The 20,506-nt window shown below is 41.3% G+C and overlaps 1 protein-coding gene across 1 annotated transcript in view; it reads left to right on the top strand.

Moving 5' to 3' along the window:
• Window positions 1-10,448: 10,448 nt before the first annotated feature.
• Window positions 10,449-20,506, top strand: part of LOC109085449 (phosphatase and actin regulator 1-like) — a gene marked incomplete at its 3' end in the record, with an annotated part of 19,596 nt that continues 9,538 nt past the window's right edge. Inside the window, exons 1-2 of the mRNA XM_042754667.1 lie at window positions 10,449-10,864; window positions 12,416-12,550. Coding sequence (XP_042610601.1) covers window positions 10,630-10,864; window positions 12,416-12,550 — 370 coding nt within the window. The remainder of the gene's footprint in view (window positions 10,865-12,415; window positions 12,551-20,506) is intronic.

Raw genomic sequence — 20,506 nt, 5'->3', positions numbered from 1 at the left:
CACATTAAATAAATGAACAAAGTGTAGGTACTAATGACTAAAATTATCTGGAGTCAGTCAGATTTACTGAACAGAAAGACATCTGTCACTGCATTAAACTTCTACTTTGAATGAAAGAAGTATATAATTTGTCAAAAAAATGGGTGAATAGTTCACTTTATTATTTTTATGTTAATTAATCAAATCCTATTTTATGAAAGATTGTGTTGAGAAAGGTTTACGGTTCTTTTTCGGCAAACAGTGAAACTCTTCTTGCAGCTGCTGTTCATTTCTGCTGTCATGAACAGCGTGTCATGAGTCCGGACCCGGTGTTTCTCCCTCTCACCACCAGAGGGAGCCATTTCCCATTCTCCCGGATTTATTTTTCCCAAACTCTACACACCTGGTCACATACTCACACACACACACAGCTGTTCCCCATCGTCAAGGACTATATATTCTCGTCTCACTCACCACTCTGCCTGGCTGAATTAATTGTTAATTGTATCTCGAGTGCTAGTGTATTTCTAGTTATATATGTAATGTTGTTTACCGGTCATCGAGTTCAAACCTGTTTTGTTTTGCCTTTTTGGCCTTTTGTTTCAGTTTATTAAAATTTCTAACCTGCATTTGGACCCAGATCCTGTTTTTTCCACGGCGCTCACTTACCGTGCCGTGACAGAATTCAGCCAGCAAATATGGGTCCAGCAGGGAGGTTTCTCGATGTCTGCCAGGGAGATTGGATCTTCGAGAATTACGCCAGGGACTGCATGGGGGCAACTCGGTTGTTGGCTACAGTGAAGACCTGCCTAATGGTCTTCTTCTGGGGAGGACTAGCCAAACCCTTCAAATCCTTCATGCCATACTGGCACCCCGATGAGATGCTGGAGGACTACATCAATCTGGCTCTGCAGTTGAGCGGCTCAGCCGTCAGGGTGGAGGTGCCTACCCAGGAGGTTCCCTGCGAGGCAGCGGGGCTCGCTTCAGGCCTTCACGAAGTGGCGGAGCCCGCTGACGATCCTCCCAAGGTAGCATGGTCCGCTCCAGGCCTTCACGAAGCGGCGGTGTCCGCTCACAATGCCCCCGAAGCGGTGGTGTCGGCTCATGATCTCCCCGAGGTGGCGGTGGCCGCTCCAGGCCTTCACGAAGCGGCTGTGTCCTCTCACGATCTCCCCGAGGCGGCGGTGGCCACTCCAGGCCTTCATGAAGCGGCGGTGTCCACTTACGATCTCCCCGAAGGCAGCAGTGTCCACTCATGATCTCCCCAAGGTGGCAGTGTCTGCTCACGATCTCCCCAAGGTGGCGGTGTCCGCTCACGATCTCCCCGAGGTGGCGGTGGCCGCTCCAGGCCTTCACGAAGCGACGGTGGCCGCTCACAATCTCCCCGAGGCGGCGGTGGCCACTCCAGGCCTTCACAAAGTGGCAGTGTCTGCTCACGATGCCCCCGAGGTGGCAGTGTCTGCTCCAGGCCTTCACGAACCGGCAGTGTCCGCTCACGTTGCCACCCGAGGCGGCAGTGCCCGCTCACGATCTCCCCAAGGTGGTGGTGGCCGCTCCAGGCCTTCACGAAGTGGCGGTGTCCGTTGACGATCCCCCCGAGGCGGCGGTGTCCGCTGACGATCCCCCCGAGGCAGCGGTGGCCGCTCGCGGTTCCCCCAAGGCAGTGGGGCTCATTTCTGGCCTTCCCAAGGCGGTGGAGCCCGCTCATGATCCTTCAGAGCCGGTGGGGCTCATTTCTGGTTTTCGCTGGGTGGCAGCTACATATACACCACTGTTGTGGCCACTGGTTATGCCCTGGGTCCCCATCTCGCCAGCTCTGCCTCAGTCCCCAGGTCCCCCACCTGCACACGGACCTGGACCCCCATCCCTCCCCCTGCTCCGCCCCCGCATGGCCGTTCCCCTAGGTGGGAGTTCTGGAACATCTGGAATCCATTCCTTAGAGGAGGGGTCCTGTCATGAGTCCGGACCCAGTGTTTCTCCCTCTCACCACCAGAGGGCGCTATTACCCATTCTCCCAGACACATTTACCCCAAACTCTACACACCTGGTCACATACTCACACACACAGCTGTTCCCCATTGTCAAGGACTATATATTCTCATCTCACTCGCCACTCTGCCTGGCTGAATTAATTGTAAATTGTGAATTGTATCTCGAGTACTTCTAGTTATGTATGTAATATTGTTTACCGGTCATCAAGTTCAAACCTGTTTTGTTTTGCCTTGTTGGCCTTTTGTTTCAGTTTATTAAAAGTTCTAACCTGCATTTGGACCCAGACCCTGTTTTTTCCATGGTGCTCACTTACCGTGCCGTGACACAGCGTGAATGCTGTGAGCTGTTAATATGGTGCTGATATAAACACTTATGAAATGAGTGCCAGCAATATTTCATCAGTGTCTAGTGTTAAATACCTGTTTCTCTGTCCTCTGTGCTGCAGCTGATTCAGTGTCATGGTTTTTATGTTCATCCATCGTACACAGCACACATATACACTTCTGATCAGTGCGACAGAAAACCTCAAGGAGCTTCTCATGTTTCTGGCAGATCATCTCCTGCAGTCGTCCAGTGGCATCAATCAAACTGTGTCTCTTTCCTTTAAACAAACTCTCATGTTGTTCGAGGTGATTCTGACAGTAAGAGTTCAGACACAGTAGACAGGACTTGACGGCTCTGTGTTTTCTTCCAGTACAGACGTCACACCGAACATCTCCAGCTCGAGCAGGAAACGCACTTTGAAGTTTAGTCTTCTTCAGTTTCTCCACCATTTCAGCCAAGATGGTGTTTCTAGCTAAAGCAGGTCTTGGACTGAAGGTCTGTCTGCACTGAGGGCAGCTGTAGACTCTCTTCTCATCCTCTTCATCCCAGCAGTCTGTAATGCAGCTCATACAGTAACTGTGTCCACACTGGATGGTCACTGGATCCTTCAGGAAATCCAGACACATCGGACACAAGAACTCATCCTGAGAAAATCTGGCTTCTGCCATTTTACTGCATGAATACAGAGACACAAACACACAACAGCTCAGCTACACTTTCACTTTCTCTTTCCGTGTTTCCTGGTTCTGTGTTTGAGTGACGTTTGTTAAACAGGTTCCTCATTTCATTTTCCTCAGTTTAGTTTAGACACATCTTTCTTGCTTAAAGTAAATGCAAAGATCTTGACTAGTTGATTCAGGTGCATTTAATTAGAGATCAAACTAAATTCTGTGGGAAAGTGTCTCTCCTGGACTAGGAATGGGGAACTCTTAAAATGAAAATCTACTAGATGTCAGTTTCAGACAAACACTCAAAAGAACACAAGTTAAAGAGAACCAGGACAACAGCCTTAAAAACTGCAGTAATATTGTATCCTAATTACTACAATTGTACTACAGGAGTGAAAACAGTGTGCAGATTTACAGTTTCTTCATGACCACTGTGATGAACCTGTTTTCTCAATCTTCAGCTGGCTCGCAGGAGCCGCTACTCCAGCCAGTTAGAGAACTACTGAATAAAGACAGGTTTGAAAGTCATGCCTTGTAGGTTTTATTCAGGCTCAGCAAATTAAATAAAACTACATTTACATTTATATTTATTCATTTGGCAGACACTTTTATCCAAAGCGACTTACAGTTGAGGAATACATCAAGCAATTTACCATAAGTTATAAAGTTATAAAATGTACCCATTATACAAGGTTTCAGTCATTGTTCAAAAAGTAAAAGTTAGGACAGGAAAGGGATAAGTATGGTGCCCATGAGGTTTGTTGTTAGTTTTTTTTGAATCAGACTACTACGTTGAATAGCTTGTGAGAACGTGATAATAGTTTGTGGCCACGAGATCATTTTGTCGAGGTAATGACATCCTTCTTATGTTGAGGGAACGACATATTTTTCTCGTGGCCACGAGTTTAATGCGTAAACAAACCTGCATGACCATAGAAACCCGGGATTATCAGAGAAGGATTCATTAATATTTTATTTTGAATGAAGAAATTATTATATTATTTATTATAGAAATTTTTACATTACTAAATTATTATATTAACCATAGGCTACGGGACTGTATTATGTGCGATAGTTAGCATTCAAATGAAGTTTATCATGAATAAATGTTACATAAAGTGCATAATATAAAATAAAAAATATTATCCATCCTGCAGTCTTGTAAGTCTATTAACTGATCGTCTTTTTCCTGTAATATTTGAATATAATTATTATTATTAGCCTATTATTATTGTTTATATTTTTATATTCATTTTTTTCCTTCATTTCAATATCTTTACGTTTTGAATATTTTTGCAAATAATAGCATACTGTAAATACTGGACATGCCAATAAAGCTTTGTGTTACAGTTTTGGACTTTTGTTTTTGTTCCTTTTCTCATTATTAGTTAATCACCTTCATTGTGCTCACCTGTCTGCCCCTGGTTATCTGCCCTATATTAGTTCCTGTCTACTAGGGCTAGACCAGAATATTCGATTATTCGAATATTCGTTCGGTGGGTTGGCATTCGATTTTCAATTTTGAGATTTGAATATTCTATTTATTTATTTTTTTCGAACACCTGGCATCTCCAGTGAAACGGTTCTCATTCGCCCTTGAATATGAATTGCCCTTGAGTGAACGTCATGATCTGGAAGAGAAGACAAAAATGCCAAGACCTCAGCTGTGTGGGAGCACTTTAAATGAGTGAGGACATAGGCAGTGTGCCAAATATGCGATTTGAAACTGGCCTACCACAACAGCACAAGTTTGAAAAAGCACATGAGTTCTGTAAGTAGTTGCCTATAGTATATTGTTGGAGTAAAAAAACGAGCTGCTTTTATCTGCCATGTTAATCAGTAATTTTGATAAAAACGTGCATTTAATTTGCTTGGAGAACACTTGGGTATACGGCAGTCATAAAAAAATTAAAATGAAAAAAATGTACAGTAGCCCAGCCTAATAATAATTTGTCTATATTAAAAGTATTAATCTTAACAGACCTGTGTGTTTTGTATCACTAATGCAGTGTTCATTCTCGGAGCATATAACCCTGTCCGCGTGAGGCACGCCACGTCTGGCTCGCACTGTTCTGTAGTTTATTAAAAGTTTATTCATTCTGAACGTGTCGCATGACCATATTGGACCTAAATGCGACACTGCACTCCCATGGGTCCGCAGCAACCTGTAACAGAATAACCAACCCTAAAAAGGAAAGTATAGTGGCGTGTTTCCCCTCGTTTTGTTTCCCCTCGTTTTGTTTTCCTTTTTGGTCCATTTTTTGTTATGGATGATCCTGCCGTCCTTGTCCTCCTGCTGGAGCAGGGGATCGCTCTCTCGAGGACCACACTACAGACTTTGTGTTCATCATCAACCTCATGCACTACTCGGACAACTGCCTCTGCTCTTTCTATCAAGTTGGACTTAACGCCACCACACGAGCACAGTTGTCCGGCTCCACCTTGGCCCTCCGGATCCTAGGCTTCACCCTGGCTCTTTGGCTTTCTGTCACTGTCTCGGGCTCCACTGCCACTTGCTCCGCTGCCGTTGGTCAGCCCCCTGGAGCCGTCAACACTTCTTCCTCCCTCCTTCGGCTCCTCCGTGGACTGCCATCATGACTGAGGACTGGGTCCCGCCTGGCTCCTCCTGTTCCGGCTCCCTCCTGTTTCCTCCATGGCTCCTCCCTCTATCGTCACCTGCCTGGACTCTGTTAGTTGTCCTCCTCCTGGGAGTCCATCCTCCACCAGAACCTCTACCTGTATTGTCTGCCTGCCAGCCCTTTGCCTTCCCCTGTCACCATCCCGCATCCACTCCTTTGTCCTCCTAAGTCCCCCTCTGTCCCTCCCTTTGTCTCCATGGTGCAAGGATGCGCCTTCCGTGAGGGGGCGAACTGTCACAGTTATGGACTTTTGTTTGTGTTCCTGTTCTCGTTATTAGTTAATCACCTTCATTGTACTCACCTGTCTCCCCCTCATTATCTGCCCTATATTAGTTCCTGTCTATTGTGCTCTACTTTGTCGGTTATTGCTTATGTCACCCTGTGTGTGTGTGTGTTGGATTTCTTCATCCTTGGATTATATTAAATAAATTATTCTCTTCAACCTTCGTCATGAGCCTTTTGTATGTGCACAGCACATAACCTGTAACACTTTGATTTTGCTGACTGGAATTTTTGCTGTAATACAATTTCAATTTAACATATATTTCATTTTATTTTGGCTAATTAATAGACCATAATTATAAATAATATAGTGTTTCATTGAGGAATTAATCATTCACATAGTCTCATTTGTAAATGAAAACACAACATGCTCATTTATCGTCACACATGGACATAAATCATAAAGTCAAAACTTTATTGGCATAATTGTCAGGCGTTTATTTGCAAAATATATGGTAGGCTAGCAAATGCTAGCATAATTATACAAAACATTATCTAGGTAAAGCGATACACAAATTGAAAGGGGAAATGAGCATATATAACAACAAATATAAAAATATAGTCCTACTAAGTTAATGTAATAATAATAATATTAGGGCTGTCAAATGATTAATCACGATTAATCACATCCAAAATAAAAGTTTTGTTTACATAATATATGTGTGTATACTGTGTATATTTATTATGTATATATAAATACACCACACATGCATGTATATATTTAAGAAGAATATGTTCCTGTTTATATATAAAATATATTTATATATAATATAAAAATATAAAATATAAATATATAAATGTTATACATGTAAATATTTTCTAAATATATAATTTATGTGTGTGTATTTATATATACATAATAAATATACCCTGTACACATACATATATTATGTAAACAAAACTTTTATTTTGGATGTGATTAATCGTGATTAATCATTTGACAGCCCTAAATAATATACAAATATTAAATTAAATGTTTAATGTTTAATAAAAAAGGTCTCGTGGCAACAACATATCATCACATTCCAACAAGTTGTTATGTTGTGGCCATGACAAAACTAAACCGAACATGTCAGCGCAGATTTCTGGTGAATCTCTGCTCTACCCAAAAAAACGAATGAAATTCTTCTGCTCTCCCAGACAAATAAGGATTTTTCAAACTCTGCTGTTCTGTGTTTCACAGAAACCTGGCCGAATGATGCCATACTGGACAGCGCTTTAAATCTGCCGAGATTCCAGCTGTTCAGATGCAGAATCAATGGGGAAATCGTGTGGCGATATCAATGAAAGGTGGTGTACAGATGTAACAGTGTTAAAGAAGATTTGCTGTTCCGATCTAGAAGCACTTTTCATCATCTGTAAGCCGTTCTATTTGCCACGGGAGTTTTCTTCTTAATTAATTCTTGTGAGTGTTTACATTCCACCGCAAGTGCACTTGAGCTCAGCTTTACAGAAACTCGCTGATCAGATCACAGAGACAGAACAACAACACCCGGACTCCATTATAATCATTCTCCAGGACTTTAATAAAGCAAATCTCTCATGTGAACTGCCAAAATACAGACAGCACATTACATGTCCCACCAGAGACAATAATATACTGTATGCACAAAAACCTCAAAACATCTTACCTGAAGCACTCAACTTCCATACCATAATTGTGTATTGTTCTTCCTACAAATTAATCTGTTCGTAAACAAGAAAAAATTCAGACCAAAGTCTGGTCTGAAGAATCCATTGCTTGTCTTCAGGGCTGTTTTGTCTGCACTGAGTAAGAAATGTTCAAAGACTCTTGAGATCTGGTCTGAAGAATCCATTGCTTGTCTTCAAGGTTTTTTGGCTTTTGTTGAGTGGTGGTTGTTTCTATGAAAAAACTACTACAAAAATTAACCTTCATTGATAGTGATTGAGGTCAGTGGCACTGCCTCTGGCCACCTGGCATCTCGATCCACCAGTCAGAAAGTGAGTAAACCCATGGTCAATGTTAACATGGTCAAAACATCTTTCTGGTACCTCAAAAATCTCCAGTGGTGCCTTGATGTCAAGTTGTGAGCCCACTGACAGGCCACACAAGCGGACACCCAAAAACTGTTCATTATTAGTGTTCTTGAAGTCAATAACCGAAAATTTGCTCAGAAGTACATCACAATACAAAAGTAAAGTCAATTACAACTTCTAGTTCATGCAGACCTTAAAGTTAGTGTTTAAGTAAGGGTTAATTGGTTTGGGGAAGAATTCCATGTTTTTTCAGCATCTGATGCCTTGAGTGTTGCATTTTTAAGCCAATGTCAATTTAAAAACTTGGTAGAACAAGGGTTTCAGCTGTTTATATTTAAGCTTTTTTTACGTATTAGTTTGTGAACACACAACTTAAGTTTTGTTCATACAGTGATCTGCAGCACCAAAACAACAGTTTGTTTTTGTTAGTTTGTTTTGTGTTTTTAGTTTTCCATTGACAGCAACCATGTGAAAATGTTTTTGAGGTGGTTGTCTTTGTGTTGTTTGCACTTTGTTGTTTTGTTTAGTTTTCATTTTTTCTTTCAATGTGCCTAATGTCTGTTGTCAACAGATATGAAGGCCAAGTGACATTGTTGTCATGCTGACCAGGACTTTAGACATGGCATGAACCAAGAGTTTGTGATCCAGGTATGCTGTGAAAACGCATCCCTTCAAAAAGAAATGGAAGTGCCTTAATGCTAGAGCACTGATGAGGGGGGGCTGAGGTGAGGAAAGGGGGCGATGACATAGCACAGAGTAAAAGTATATAGCTTACTCAGTAGTGCTGCTTTCTTAGTTGTGGGAATTTGTGTCAGAGTAACAATTAAAATGCGACTTTTCTATTGTTTTTTTTTCTATTTTTCTGTTTTCACACTCATCTTGGGTGAGAGGGCGGGATAGTCCGAGTGAGGGGGCAACGCACAAGACTCACAAGACTCATCGTTCTGAAAAGCGAGGTGTGCTCTGATTGGCCAGCTATCCAGTGCCTTGTGATTGGCCGAATACCTCAAGCGTGTTACAAAAATGTTACGCCCCTCACCATACTGTGATGCTGTTTCCCGGCACAACAAAACCAATAAAATCCATTACAAACGAGGCATTTGTTGCATCCAGTGGGGACATAATGACTGATTATAATGACTTCTACTGTGTTTTTACGCGTTGTGTTGCGTATCGCGCTGCGTAACCATAAAACCATGTCTGCATTTGTGATCAGAGAAATAACAAACAACAAGCTCTACTCTACACTGCTCAAAACTCATGTTTTAATCATCAGTGGCAAATTATTTAAATATGAAAACGTACTTACAGGCTGTGAGTCAGAAGCGCCAGACTGTCCTTGCAAAGTTGGAACTGCCCCACTTCATAGAAACAGACACCGGCATTGTAGGCTACTGCTTCAGGAAACAGTCCTCATCCTCCATAAAATGTGCTGCACACGTCTGAATATTTGTGTTGAACTGTTCTGGAACAGTGTTGTAAATACAACTTAACCACTGATTTCTAGTCGTGTCCTCTTTTGGAAGACCAAATAAAGTATTTTCACTTTCACAACAAAACACACAGCATCTCTGCGACATGGCGCTGGTGGCAACTGCGAGAATCAAAGGGAGCCTTCTTTCTTTGCGTGAACATTTGGGCGGCGTTATGCAAATCTTCCCACATAGTGACGTTTTCATGTGGGGGGTGTGTTAGAACGAGCCGTTTCAGGGGGGTGTGGTTGACTCTTAACTTTTATAAAGAATATCTCTTTGGGTTTCAGACTTCAGAGTTTGCAACTTTACAGATCTTCTTTATGCACCAAGAGCTTGTAACACTCCAAAGAGGAAGGAAAACTTGAAATCGCATGATGTGACCCCTTTAACAAGCCACCAATAGAAGGTGACCAATTACCAGTAGAAACCAACAGGGTCCATTACAGTGTCCATTAAAACCAGTCCCATTATAACCAGTAAAACCATTACAAATTTTGTGATAATGTCTATTGTTTTTTGTTGTTGTTGTTTGTTTTGTTTTTTCAGCAGGGTGAAGGCAGTATATAGTATGCATCAATAAATGCTTCAAACACTTACAAATGCTTCAAAGTAGTATGCAACATTGTTGTCACATGATATCATTACAGAAATGTTAGATTATTTAGATCAGATTATTAATATTTTTATCCAGTTTTGTGTAAAATATCTTCACTTTTAGTGGTACGAGTCAAAAAAAGATGTTAAAGAAAATCACAGGTGCTACACTTCCAGCTCAGTTGTCACACTGGAAATAGAAGGTCAAGTCAAGTACATAGCACTGTGGGATACAGTAGTGCATATAATGTACTGCACATTTCAGCAAATGTATTCCATGCATACTAAAAATTCACACAATAGAAGGACTGGCGTGTTAGCATGCTGAACACGTTTGTGTATTTGAGTGGAGGCAAACATCACAGTAGCTTCAATACGATCCAGTAACATGTCGGGTCGGTGTGTGTGGGGGTGGGGTGGGGGTGGTGTCCTGCATCACGGTAGTGTTTCATTAGCTGTGCATTAAACCTAGTGAGCTGCAGACATACACCGTGTTTTGGGCATGTTTGGGGCTCAGAACTGCTGTGCAGACAGGCAGCTCGCTGGGATTTGAGCCACGGCCCTGCGCTGCAGTTCCAGTGTGTGGCCCATAGGAGGCGTAAGATCCGCGTTTGTTCACTGCGCATCTCAGCTGAGCTCGAGACTGAGAGCGCGTTCATCATCACCATCACCATCATCATGTCCACGGCGGATCACACAGTCATGCACGGCATCTGGGGCAGGAACGCGATGGAGAAGCCGAAGAACAAGGGCTTCAGCCTGATCAGGATGATGTCTCTGAATTACAGGAAGGAGAAGAATCCACAGCAGCAGCAGCATCACAACAACATGCCCTTCATGATCCACTGCCACATCGGCAAAGAGATCAAACACATATGCAGCAACTGCAGCCGCGTCAGCCACGCGCAGGACGGTGAGTAAACAGCGCGTTCATTGCGCTTCAAACTCAGCGAGAGACGCGACGCGACAGAGAGCTGTTCACACTGACGCGCGCTTGTGTTCCGCGTTCACTCCCGTTTAATTATTTGGTCTACAACGGTATGTTCTTGTGCGTCTTTGGCCGTAGCGTCGCGTTAAAACCTGGACGCGTCACTGTTCTTAATGATTGGCCTAATATACACGTGACCGACGCGTATGCGTCGCGTGTGGGCCTTGAGCGTTGCGTTTATATTAAGGTGCGTCAAGTTCAAATGAATGGGATTTTAAAACCGGTTCTTGAGCTTCTGTTCCTGTTCTGTGTGAACGCTGCCGAAAGTGACGTTCACAAGGGAATCGGTTTCGGTTCTGGTTTTGCTATATTTTTGTATACATTTTTATTTTATTTTTTTGGTTTAATCATTTAAATGATAAGTATACGTGTTACTAAAATTCAGGGAATATAGCTTTCTTCCATGTTGGAAAATAAATTGTCACACACAGGTGTCTATAGCTAGCTGTGTTTATTAACACACAATACCGGTCTTGTTGTGAACCATTAATTCAATTAAAACAATTAAAAACCTGTAAACTTTAAGTCAAAATCTGAAAATTTGCTCAGAAGTACATCAGAGTACTGGAGTGAAGTCACAACTTCTAGTTCATGCAGACTGTGAAGTTAGTGTTTAGGAAGTGTTAACTGGGGAAATATCATGTTTTTTCAGCATCTGACACCATGAGTGTTGCATATTTAAGCCTATGTCAATTTAAAAACATTGGTACAGGTGTTCCTGTCGTTTATATTTAAGCTTTTTTTTTAATGTATTAATTTATTAAAACATAAGTTTGTTCATACATACAGTGATCCACAGCAACAAAGCAACAGTTCATTCTGACAACTTGTGTTTGCCAACACCAGTGTTCATGTGAGCAGGATTTTGAGATGGACATCCGTGTGTGTGTGTGTGTGTGTGTGTGTGTGTGTTGCCATCATACAGTTCAACTTTAAAGCACACATCTCCACACCATGTATCTTGATGAATTTTGAGGTGAAGCTGCAGTATGTGAGCAGCTTCTAAAGGCTCATAACTTTCTTTTTTTCATATTTCAAAGGACATAATTAAGATGACTAGCAGGTGTTTAGGGCTTCATTGTCTGTAAGGCAGACCACACAGTCAGACCATCAGCAAACGTGCTGTCATATTAATCCGCTGGTTTAATCCTCTTCGTTAAATCCCTCTTTGATTAAGGTGCGTCACACGTGTGAATATGATTAGGATGGAGCTATAAATAGCCTGTGAATGCATGTGATCAGCATGTGCTCGTCACAGCGTGTCCTTGTGTTTTCTCCTGATGCTTTGCTGTGGTGGAGGTGTGTGTGGTGTGTGTCAGCAGGGACTGTATTTGACCCACTTCTGTGTGCTGCAGCTTCAGCAGTAGGCGCAGAAATGGCACAAAATGTGCCGTCTGAGAAATAATGCACAGCCGGCAGAAATGCTGTGAAGCTGCTTGTTGCTGTGCATCAGCTTGAGTGTCTGTCGCTCTACAGCAGAGGAGGTGGAGAAGCTGGAGCCGCTGGTGTCCGGATCACACTGCAGGAGCAGGCTCGCCTCTCTGGGACGCCTCTTCAAACCCTGGAAGTGGAGGAAGAAGAAGAGCGAGACGTTCACGCAGATGTCGACCGGTAAATGCTTATTTCTGTTCAGTTTATTCCCTATAGTAACAAAAATACATAAAATGTACACTACCAGTCAAATGTTTTTGAACAGTAAGATTTTTAACATTTTTATTTTTTTTGTAAAGAAGTCTCTTCTGCTCACCAAGCCTGCATTTATTTGATCTAAAATACACAGGGGACACAGTCAAATTTGGACATTTTTACTATTTAAAATAATTGTTAATACATTGATAATAATCAGAAATGTTTCTCGAGCAGCAAATCATCATATTATTATGATTTCTGAAGATCATGTGACACTGAAGACTGGAGTAATGATGCTGAAAATACAGCTGCACATCACAGAAATAAATTACACTTTAACAGATATTCACATAGAAAACAGTTATTTTAAATAGAAAAATATTTTCCAATATTACTGCTTTTGCTGAATTTTGGATCAGATAAATGTAGGCTTGGTGAGCAGAAGAGAATTGTTTAAAAAAAAAACATTAATATTCTTACTGTTCAGAAACTTTTGACTGCTAGTGTTCATTCAGAAGAACACTTCTATCCCATGCAACTTCCAGTTTGCTCAGTTCATGCATTCCCTGCAAATCAAACCCATGACCTTAGTGCTGTCATCTACTGTATGAGCTATAATAACATTTCATATAATGTGTCATAATCATACAAAACATTGGGTTGTATTAAAGTCTCCTGCCTTAAAGGGTCAGTAGGAACAAAATACTGCATCTGGCAAAAACAACAAATATATTTGAGAAGTCTCAGAAAGCAGTGTGATGATGGAGCAGAGAACCTGCAGGTTTCCTCCGGTCTTAATTTGCCCTTTCATAAATTAAGCATAAAAAGGTATTGTGAGCAGAAAGTCTTAAATTCATAAAGTCATGGCATTAAATGTTGCATGCACTGCAAAACATGAGTATCTCCCTCAGTTTTCTAAACATCCTTAAATCAAGACAGGAGAGGCAAAATAAAGACAGGAAGAAATTGAACGAAATTAAGTGAGTTTATGCTTAAAAGAAGAGCGAATATCAGTCAGCGTTTGTCTCTCTTAAAGCAGCGTGTGAATGATAGAGAAGAGGATCTGATCTTCTCTTATTGTGCTGCAGGGATCTGGTTTTGGCATTGTAATCTTAAACTTAAATCTTAAATTCCTGAAAGCTGAAGTGAGACCCTGCCGTCATGTTTCTGGTTGTTCTTCTCGGAGGAGTCCCGGGCTGAAGCTCTGATAGTGTTTCTGGTGATTTATGGATTTGTTGGGACAGTGAAGTGTTTTATTGATGTGAGGGAGTGTTCTGGGTTCAGTGTGTGTTCAGCTTGTCTTCATAAAACACTTGAGTTTCACTGATGAAGATGAAGATGAGGATGATGATGTGTCAGATATATATTAGGAGGAATAAATGAGAACATTTGCTCATTTAGTTGTCATGGCACAAAACTGAAAAAGGGGTCAAATGATAAGCATATCATGAATGTAAAATGCTAAATCAAGTATGTAAATGAATGCATTGTGATGATCAGTTGGAATATGTGAATATTCAGTAATCCCAGTCAGCGTGACGTTACAGAGGGACACGGCAGCTTTCTGCTGGCCTTAAAACATCTTTATTCACTCTTCTACAAATGAAGGTCTAAAAAGGTCTTAAATTCATAAAGTCATGGCATTAAATGTTGCACACACTGCAAAACATGAACATCTCCCTCAGTATTTCTGTCTTGTTTTCCAGTCTAAATATCCAAACATCCTTAAATCAAGACACATTTACTGGAGAAGCAAAATGAACATGAAGTCTTGTTTTCTGACAAACTGAAAACACAAGAACCTGAAAACAAGAAAACGTATCTGCTATAAGAACATACTGTAAAAGTCATTTTCTCCTCAAGTCGATTTGTCTGATCCCACTGGCTGATATTTGATCTTGTTTTAATCAAAAACAGAATCTGGGGAGAAATTAAACAGATTTGATAGGGCCCTAGACTTGACTTTCACTGGACCGACATCACAACATCACTCACAGTCTGCAGACAGCTGGATTCATTACAGTCTACTGCAGTCAGGGGAGGATTCGTTATGTATTTCTGTCTGTAATTATTTGCTCTCTGTCTTCTAAAAGTGCTAACGACGAAATATCTACGTTCTTAGGCTGATGATACACGGGTCAACCTTTTGGGCAATATAGCCATCAACGGTCAGCCAGGTGAGACACAGAGCCCACAGCTGATCTAAAACATCCAAACAGAGATCTGTTACTCCTCGTCAGTGGGAAAGTGTGCACGCAACATGGCTCGGAAAGTTGCCCCATGTACCGTCAGCATCAGAATGTCCAATCAAACTATTATACCCAATCAGATCTAACAGAAATATAACACAAAACTTGTTGTTGTTGGCACACTTTGTAGACGAAACAAAACAAAACAATGCCTTCACCAAAAAGAAGAGACAGAGAGAGAGAGAGAGAGAGAGAGAGACAGAGAGAGAGAGAGACAGAGAGTGAGAGAGAGAGACAGAGAGAGAGAGAGAGAGACAGAGAGAGAGAGAGGGAGAGAGAGAGAGACAGAGAGAGAGAGAGAGAGACAGAGAGAGAGAGAGAGAGACAGAGAGAATTTTTGAATTTTAACAAAGCTTTATTAACTTTTTTTTTTTTTTTTTTTTTTTTTTTTTTTTTTTTTTTTTTTTATAAACACTCAATTATCTCACAACAAACATCCCCCCCTCCTCACAAAAAATAAAACAAAAAACAAATTAAGTACAACACATTGCACATACACAATCATACTCATCACAAAAAGAAAACCAAGTTCCCTTCAGATAACTCACAAAGAGCTCCATTACTGCACCATATTGTTTCAAAAATGTTAAGGCTTTGCATGCTTTTATAGAAGCGAAAATCTATCAGAACTCTAGACTTTACCAAACTTGAAAAGCACACATTGATATCACATGATTCTTGCTGTATTCTTCTTTTTCTGCTGGCATAGATGGCCATTTTGGCTTGCCCAATAATAAAATTCATAAGCTGGCATACAAACCGTTTTCCTCGAGAATATTTGAAACCCAGAATGAAAGTCTCAATATCAAACCTTTCACTCAACCTCCAAAATAACTCTCTTAACTTCGTGAACAAAGGTTCCAGTCTGGAACAGTACATGAACGCATGAAAAATTGTCTCCCTTTGTGTACAAAAGGGGCAAGCAGGACTGACTTCTGGATTCAGCACAGACACGAAAGAATTAACCGCGATGACACCGTGAAGAATTCTCCACTGCAAATCACCTACCCTCTTAGACAAAGGTGGCTTATATAACGATCTCCATTCCGGTCTAACATCATTTCTCAGTCTGAGAACAGAGCGCCATGGTGTGTCAGTTTTTGTTTCAAGAATACTCTTATTAAGAACCAAAACACACACTTTTATACAACTTTTTACCTTCACATGACAAGAGATCCAAAGAAAGAGATTCACATGATTTAAAAAAAAGACTAGTACAATCACCAAAATTAGGTTGAACAATTAAACATGGGAAAAGGTCATCAATGTCAGGGGTACTGGCCCCAGTGAAGAAATCATCCAAGAGGCTTTTTTCCTCAGCAGTTAGACAGAGTTTCAAACTAGTCAAAAACTGACAAAATAGCCGATCAGACCTAATTCCCAAATGTTTTGAAGCTACATCAAAGTTTTCAAAATTAGGACCAGTTAAAGCCAACAAATGGCCCAAAGTAAACACTCTAGATTTCTGGAGCAAGAAACTAAACCCAGATAGATTACAATGAGCGGTGACATCCAGACGAGCCCCAGAAATTAAGGGTTCTTGAAGTAACCAATGGAGTGAGGAAAAGTTCTCAGTCTTTTGAACTCGAAAAAGACCCCACACTTTAAAGATGCTCTGATAGAAGGCAGGCAGTCCTGATAAATCCAATTTGGTTGTCTTCATTAAAAACAGAGGTTTGTCCAGTCCAAAGCTTCCCACAGTGCACAAAATGGTGCAACAAACAGCACGCCAACCAATATGCCCAGGTCCATCAAGAAATCTCTTCACGAACTGCAACCGAAAAGCAGCACACCTACTTTGTAGATGAATCAGTCCTTGTCCACCCTCTTCCTTAGGAAGAAACAAAATACTTTTTGAAGTCCAATGTAGCTTGTCCCAAAAGAAATTTACCAGAAGAGCTTGAGCTTCCGTTAAAAATTGTGGTGAGGGATCCACACATGCCAGTCTGTGCCAAAGTGAGGAGGCTATTAAATTGTTAGCAATGAGAGCCCGTCCTCTGTAAGACATATTTGGCAACAACCACTGCCATTTGTCCAAACGGCTTTGAAACTTACCTAAAAACCCTTCCCAATTCTTTTGTAAGGCACTTTCATCCCCTAAAAACACCCCTAAATATTTTACGCCCCCTCTTCCCCAAAACAACCCAGCAGGAAGATGAGGTATCCCCTCGGCCCATTGCCCTATGAGTATTGCTTCACTTTTTTTCCAGTTAACCTTAGCAGATGACAACTGTTTAAAATCTTCAAATAGATTAAATAAAACATGTACATCACTCTGATTGTTGAGTAAAACAACAATATCATCAGCATATGCTGACAAATAAAATTTGTTATCACACACTGGTAAGGACAAACCACATAGTTTACTTCTTATCTGTTGAAGCAAAGGCTCAATGGCCAAAGAATACAACATACCAGACAGGGAACAACCTTGTCTGATTCCCCTAAGGACTCGGAATGGAGCACATAAGCCACCGTTTATTTTCAGCACACTCTCAACATCACAATAGAGTACTCTAATCATATCAACAAAACTTTCACAAAAACCAAAAGCTGATAGAGTACTCCATAAATAAGAATGCTCAACTCTATCAAAAGCCTTTTCTTGGTCCAAAAAAACTAGGCCACAGTTAATATTCAATAATTTAGAAACATAAAAAATATCACGAATAAAAGAAATATTATCAAAAATGGACCTACCAGGAACACAGTACGTTTGATCCGGATGGATGACCTGATCTAAAACACCAGCCAGTCTGTTAGCCAAAGCCTTAGATAAAAGTTTATATTCATTGCAGAGGAGTGAAACCGGACGCCAGTTTCTTATGTCAGTCAGGTCCCCTTTTTTTGGGAGTAGGGTGATTACTGCTCTTCGGCAGCTCAACGGCAATCTGCCCTTTGACAAACAGTCATTGAGCACCTCGAGAAGATCTACACCCATCTCTACCCAAAAAGTCTTGTAGAAGTCAACAGGGAGGCCATCTATTCCAGGTGCTCTCCCAGACTCCATACTCTGCAGGGCCTTGTAAAGCTCACCCAGGGTCAGGCTCTTTGAGAGGTCGCCATTGGCCTCTTCTGACACCTTTGGCAGGTTTTCAAGGAAACTGTTCTCCTTGCATATGCCAGACTTCAGTTCACTCCTATACAAATCTTGATAAAAAAGGACTGCTCTCTGCCGAATCTCAGCCGGATCCGATAAAAGCACTCCATTCTCAGAACACAATGCATGGATCAGCCGTTTCTGCCCATTCTTTTTTTCTAGATTAAAAAAATATTTAGATGGTGCATCCATCTGATCTATATTTTGAAAACGTGAACGGACCAAAGCACCTTGTGTTTTATACCCAAGTAGGTCAGACATCTGGGCCTTTTTCTTTGAATAAACTTCTAAAAAACAAGGGTCACCGGTAGAGTGAGCTAAAGATTCAAGTTCAATTATCTGTTTTTCTAAAAAATCTAAGGAACGAGTCAACTCCTTAGTGACATTGAGAGTGTATTGTTGAGTAAACTGCTTTATTTGAACTTTACCCACATCCCACCACTGTTGCACAGAGGAAAAACCAGGCTTTGTTTTCCTATGGGCTTCCCAAAAAAACTTAAAAGATTCTTTAAAAAACTCATCTTGTAACAAATTGTTATTAAAGTGCCAGTAAGCACTCTTTGGCTTAACAGTACTTACAATAAATATACAATGCACCATACTATGGTCCGTAAAACCAACAGGCGTAATGTAACACCTATTAAAAATACTAAAATGATACTTAAAACAATAAAACCTGTCCAACCTAGCTAAAGACATAACATTATCCCGTGAATGTGCCCAGGTATATTGCCTTTCATCCTTATTTAAAGATCTCCAAACATCACATAAGTCATATTTTTTAATAGTATGTATAAGACGTTTGCGTGAGGCCAAATGTGGCTCCATGTGATTCCTGTCCAAGTTCAGCTCAGTACAATTAAAATCGCCACCCAAAAATAAAAATTCTTCAGAACAGCAGTTTTGTAAAGACAAACACAACGTATCTAAAAATAACATTCTTTCCAAAGGTGCAGCAGGAGCATAAACACACATAAAAACAAACACATGATTTTCAAAACATGCTCTGACTTTTAAGAGCCTTCTTTTAACAATTTCATCAACATCATATGAAATAGGAACGAAATTCCTATTAAATAAAATAGCAACTCCCCCACTTACTGAGGAATTATGGCTCAAAACAGAGACACCATCAAATTCTCTCCCCCAGTCAGCAGCATTTTTTTGGTCACTGTGGGTTTCTTGCAGAAAAGCAACACTGATATTTCTTTGCTTAATAATTTCGTACACCATTACTCTCTTACGAGCATCTCTAGAGCCATTAACGTTTAAGGTAGCTAAATGGACTTCACTCATTAGTAGGGAGAAGAAAAGTAAGACCAGCCCATATAAATAAAGAGCGTTGGTCATCGTGCCCCCCAAATTAACCATCATCGTTACCCAGGGCGATGTTAACATTCCGCACAATTTTCTTTAAGCGGTACACTTCTTTATTAGTGAAGCAGCTCTCTGCCATGAAATTTTTCGTTTTATCGACAAACTGTTTGAGGTCTGGAAAATATTCCTGGACACGCACACCTCTCTTGTTTTTAGTCGCTCTAAGAAATAATTTAATATCATCGAGCTCATAACTGCGACCAATAAAGTCGCTCTGTGAAAGAGATGCACTGGAGTCAGAAGACTCACCATCACTGCCTGTTTCCTCAACATCCTCCTCAACACTTTTCTTGCTAATTTTAGCCTCACTAACCCTGTCGCTCTTTTTTCTTTTTAACGGAGCTTTAAACACCGTCTCTTGAACATCCAAACTAGCGCAATCCGTCTCACAAATCATATCCGAAACCGTGTCCTTAATTGTGTTTCCCTGAGGCAGTTCTAAACTTTCTGAAACCACCGTATCGTCTTCTAAAATCGCACCGGTGGACTCCGAGTGCGAGTACTCATGCCGCGAAGCGGATGGCCTAGCCACATCCTCAGCGGGAGAACCCGCCGCTGTCGCCGCCACAACAGAGCCCGACTCCGGCAACACCGCCTCGGCAACACCGGTGGCGACAGCCGCCTCAATGCTTGCTGAAATTCCATCTGCAATCGGTGTCTCATTTTCAACATTTTTGTCCGGACAGTTTCGTACTAAATGACCCAGCTGGCCGCAGCCAAAACACTTAATTTTAGCAGTGGTAACAAACACAATATAATCGTAATCATCAACTCGAAAGTTAAGTGACAAATCAAGTTCAGTATCATCATTAACGATCATATAGACAAAACGCCTAAAAGAAACAACATGTTTTAACAAAGGCGAATCGCTACTGATAGAGATCTTCTTTATTCGGGACACTAATTTGCCATACCGCGACAGCGCTTGACTCAGAATGTCATCACTCATGAAAGGTGGGACATTGGATAAAGTGACTCGCTTGGCTGGTAACGCAAGGGGAAGAACGGGGACAAGTTCATTGTCAACAACTATCCCCTGTTCTACCAACTCATTGGCTTTATCAATCGAGTCAAGAAAAACCACCACCGCACTGTTCATCCTAGAGGCCGACAACACGCTCTCATGCCCCACGGCATTCCCTATGGCCAGGCAGCACGCCTCCACACTCACCGCGGCCGCCACCTTCACTGCGTGCCGCCGGGTGAGCGAAC

This window comes from Cyprinus carpio, unplaced genomic scaffold (assembly GCF_018340385.1).
Source record: "Cyprinus carpio isolate SPL01 unplaced genomic scaffold, ASM1834038v1 S000006580, whole genome shotgun sequence".
Classification (NCBI taxonomy): domain Eukaryota; kingdom Metazoa; phylum Chordata; class Actinopteri; order Cypriniformes; family Cyprinidae; genus Cyprinus; species Cyprinus carpio.
The sequence above is the reverse complement of the archived record's forward strand: the minus strand, read 5'-3'. Positions and strand labels throughout refer to the sequence as shown.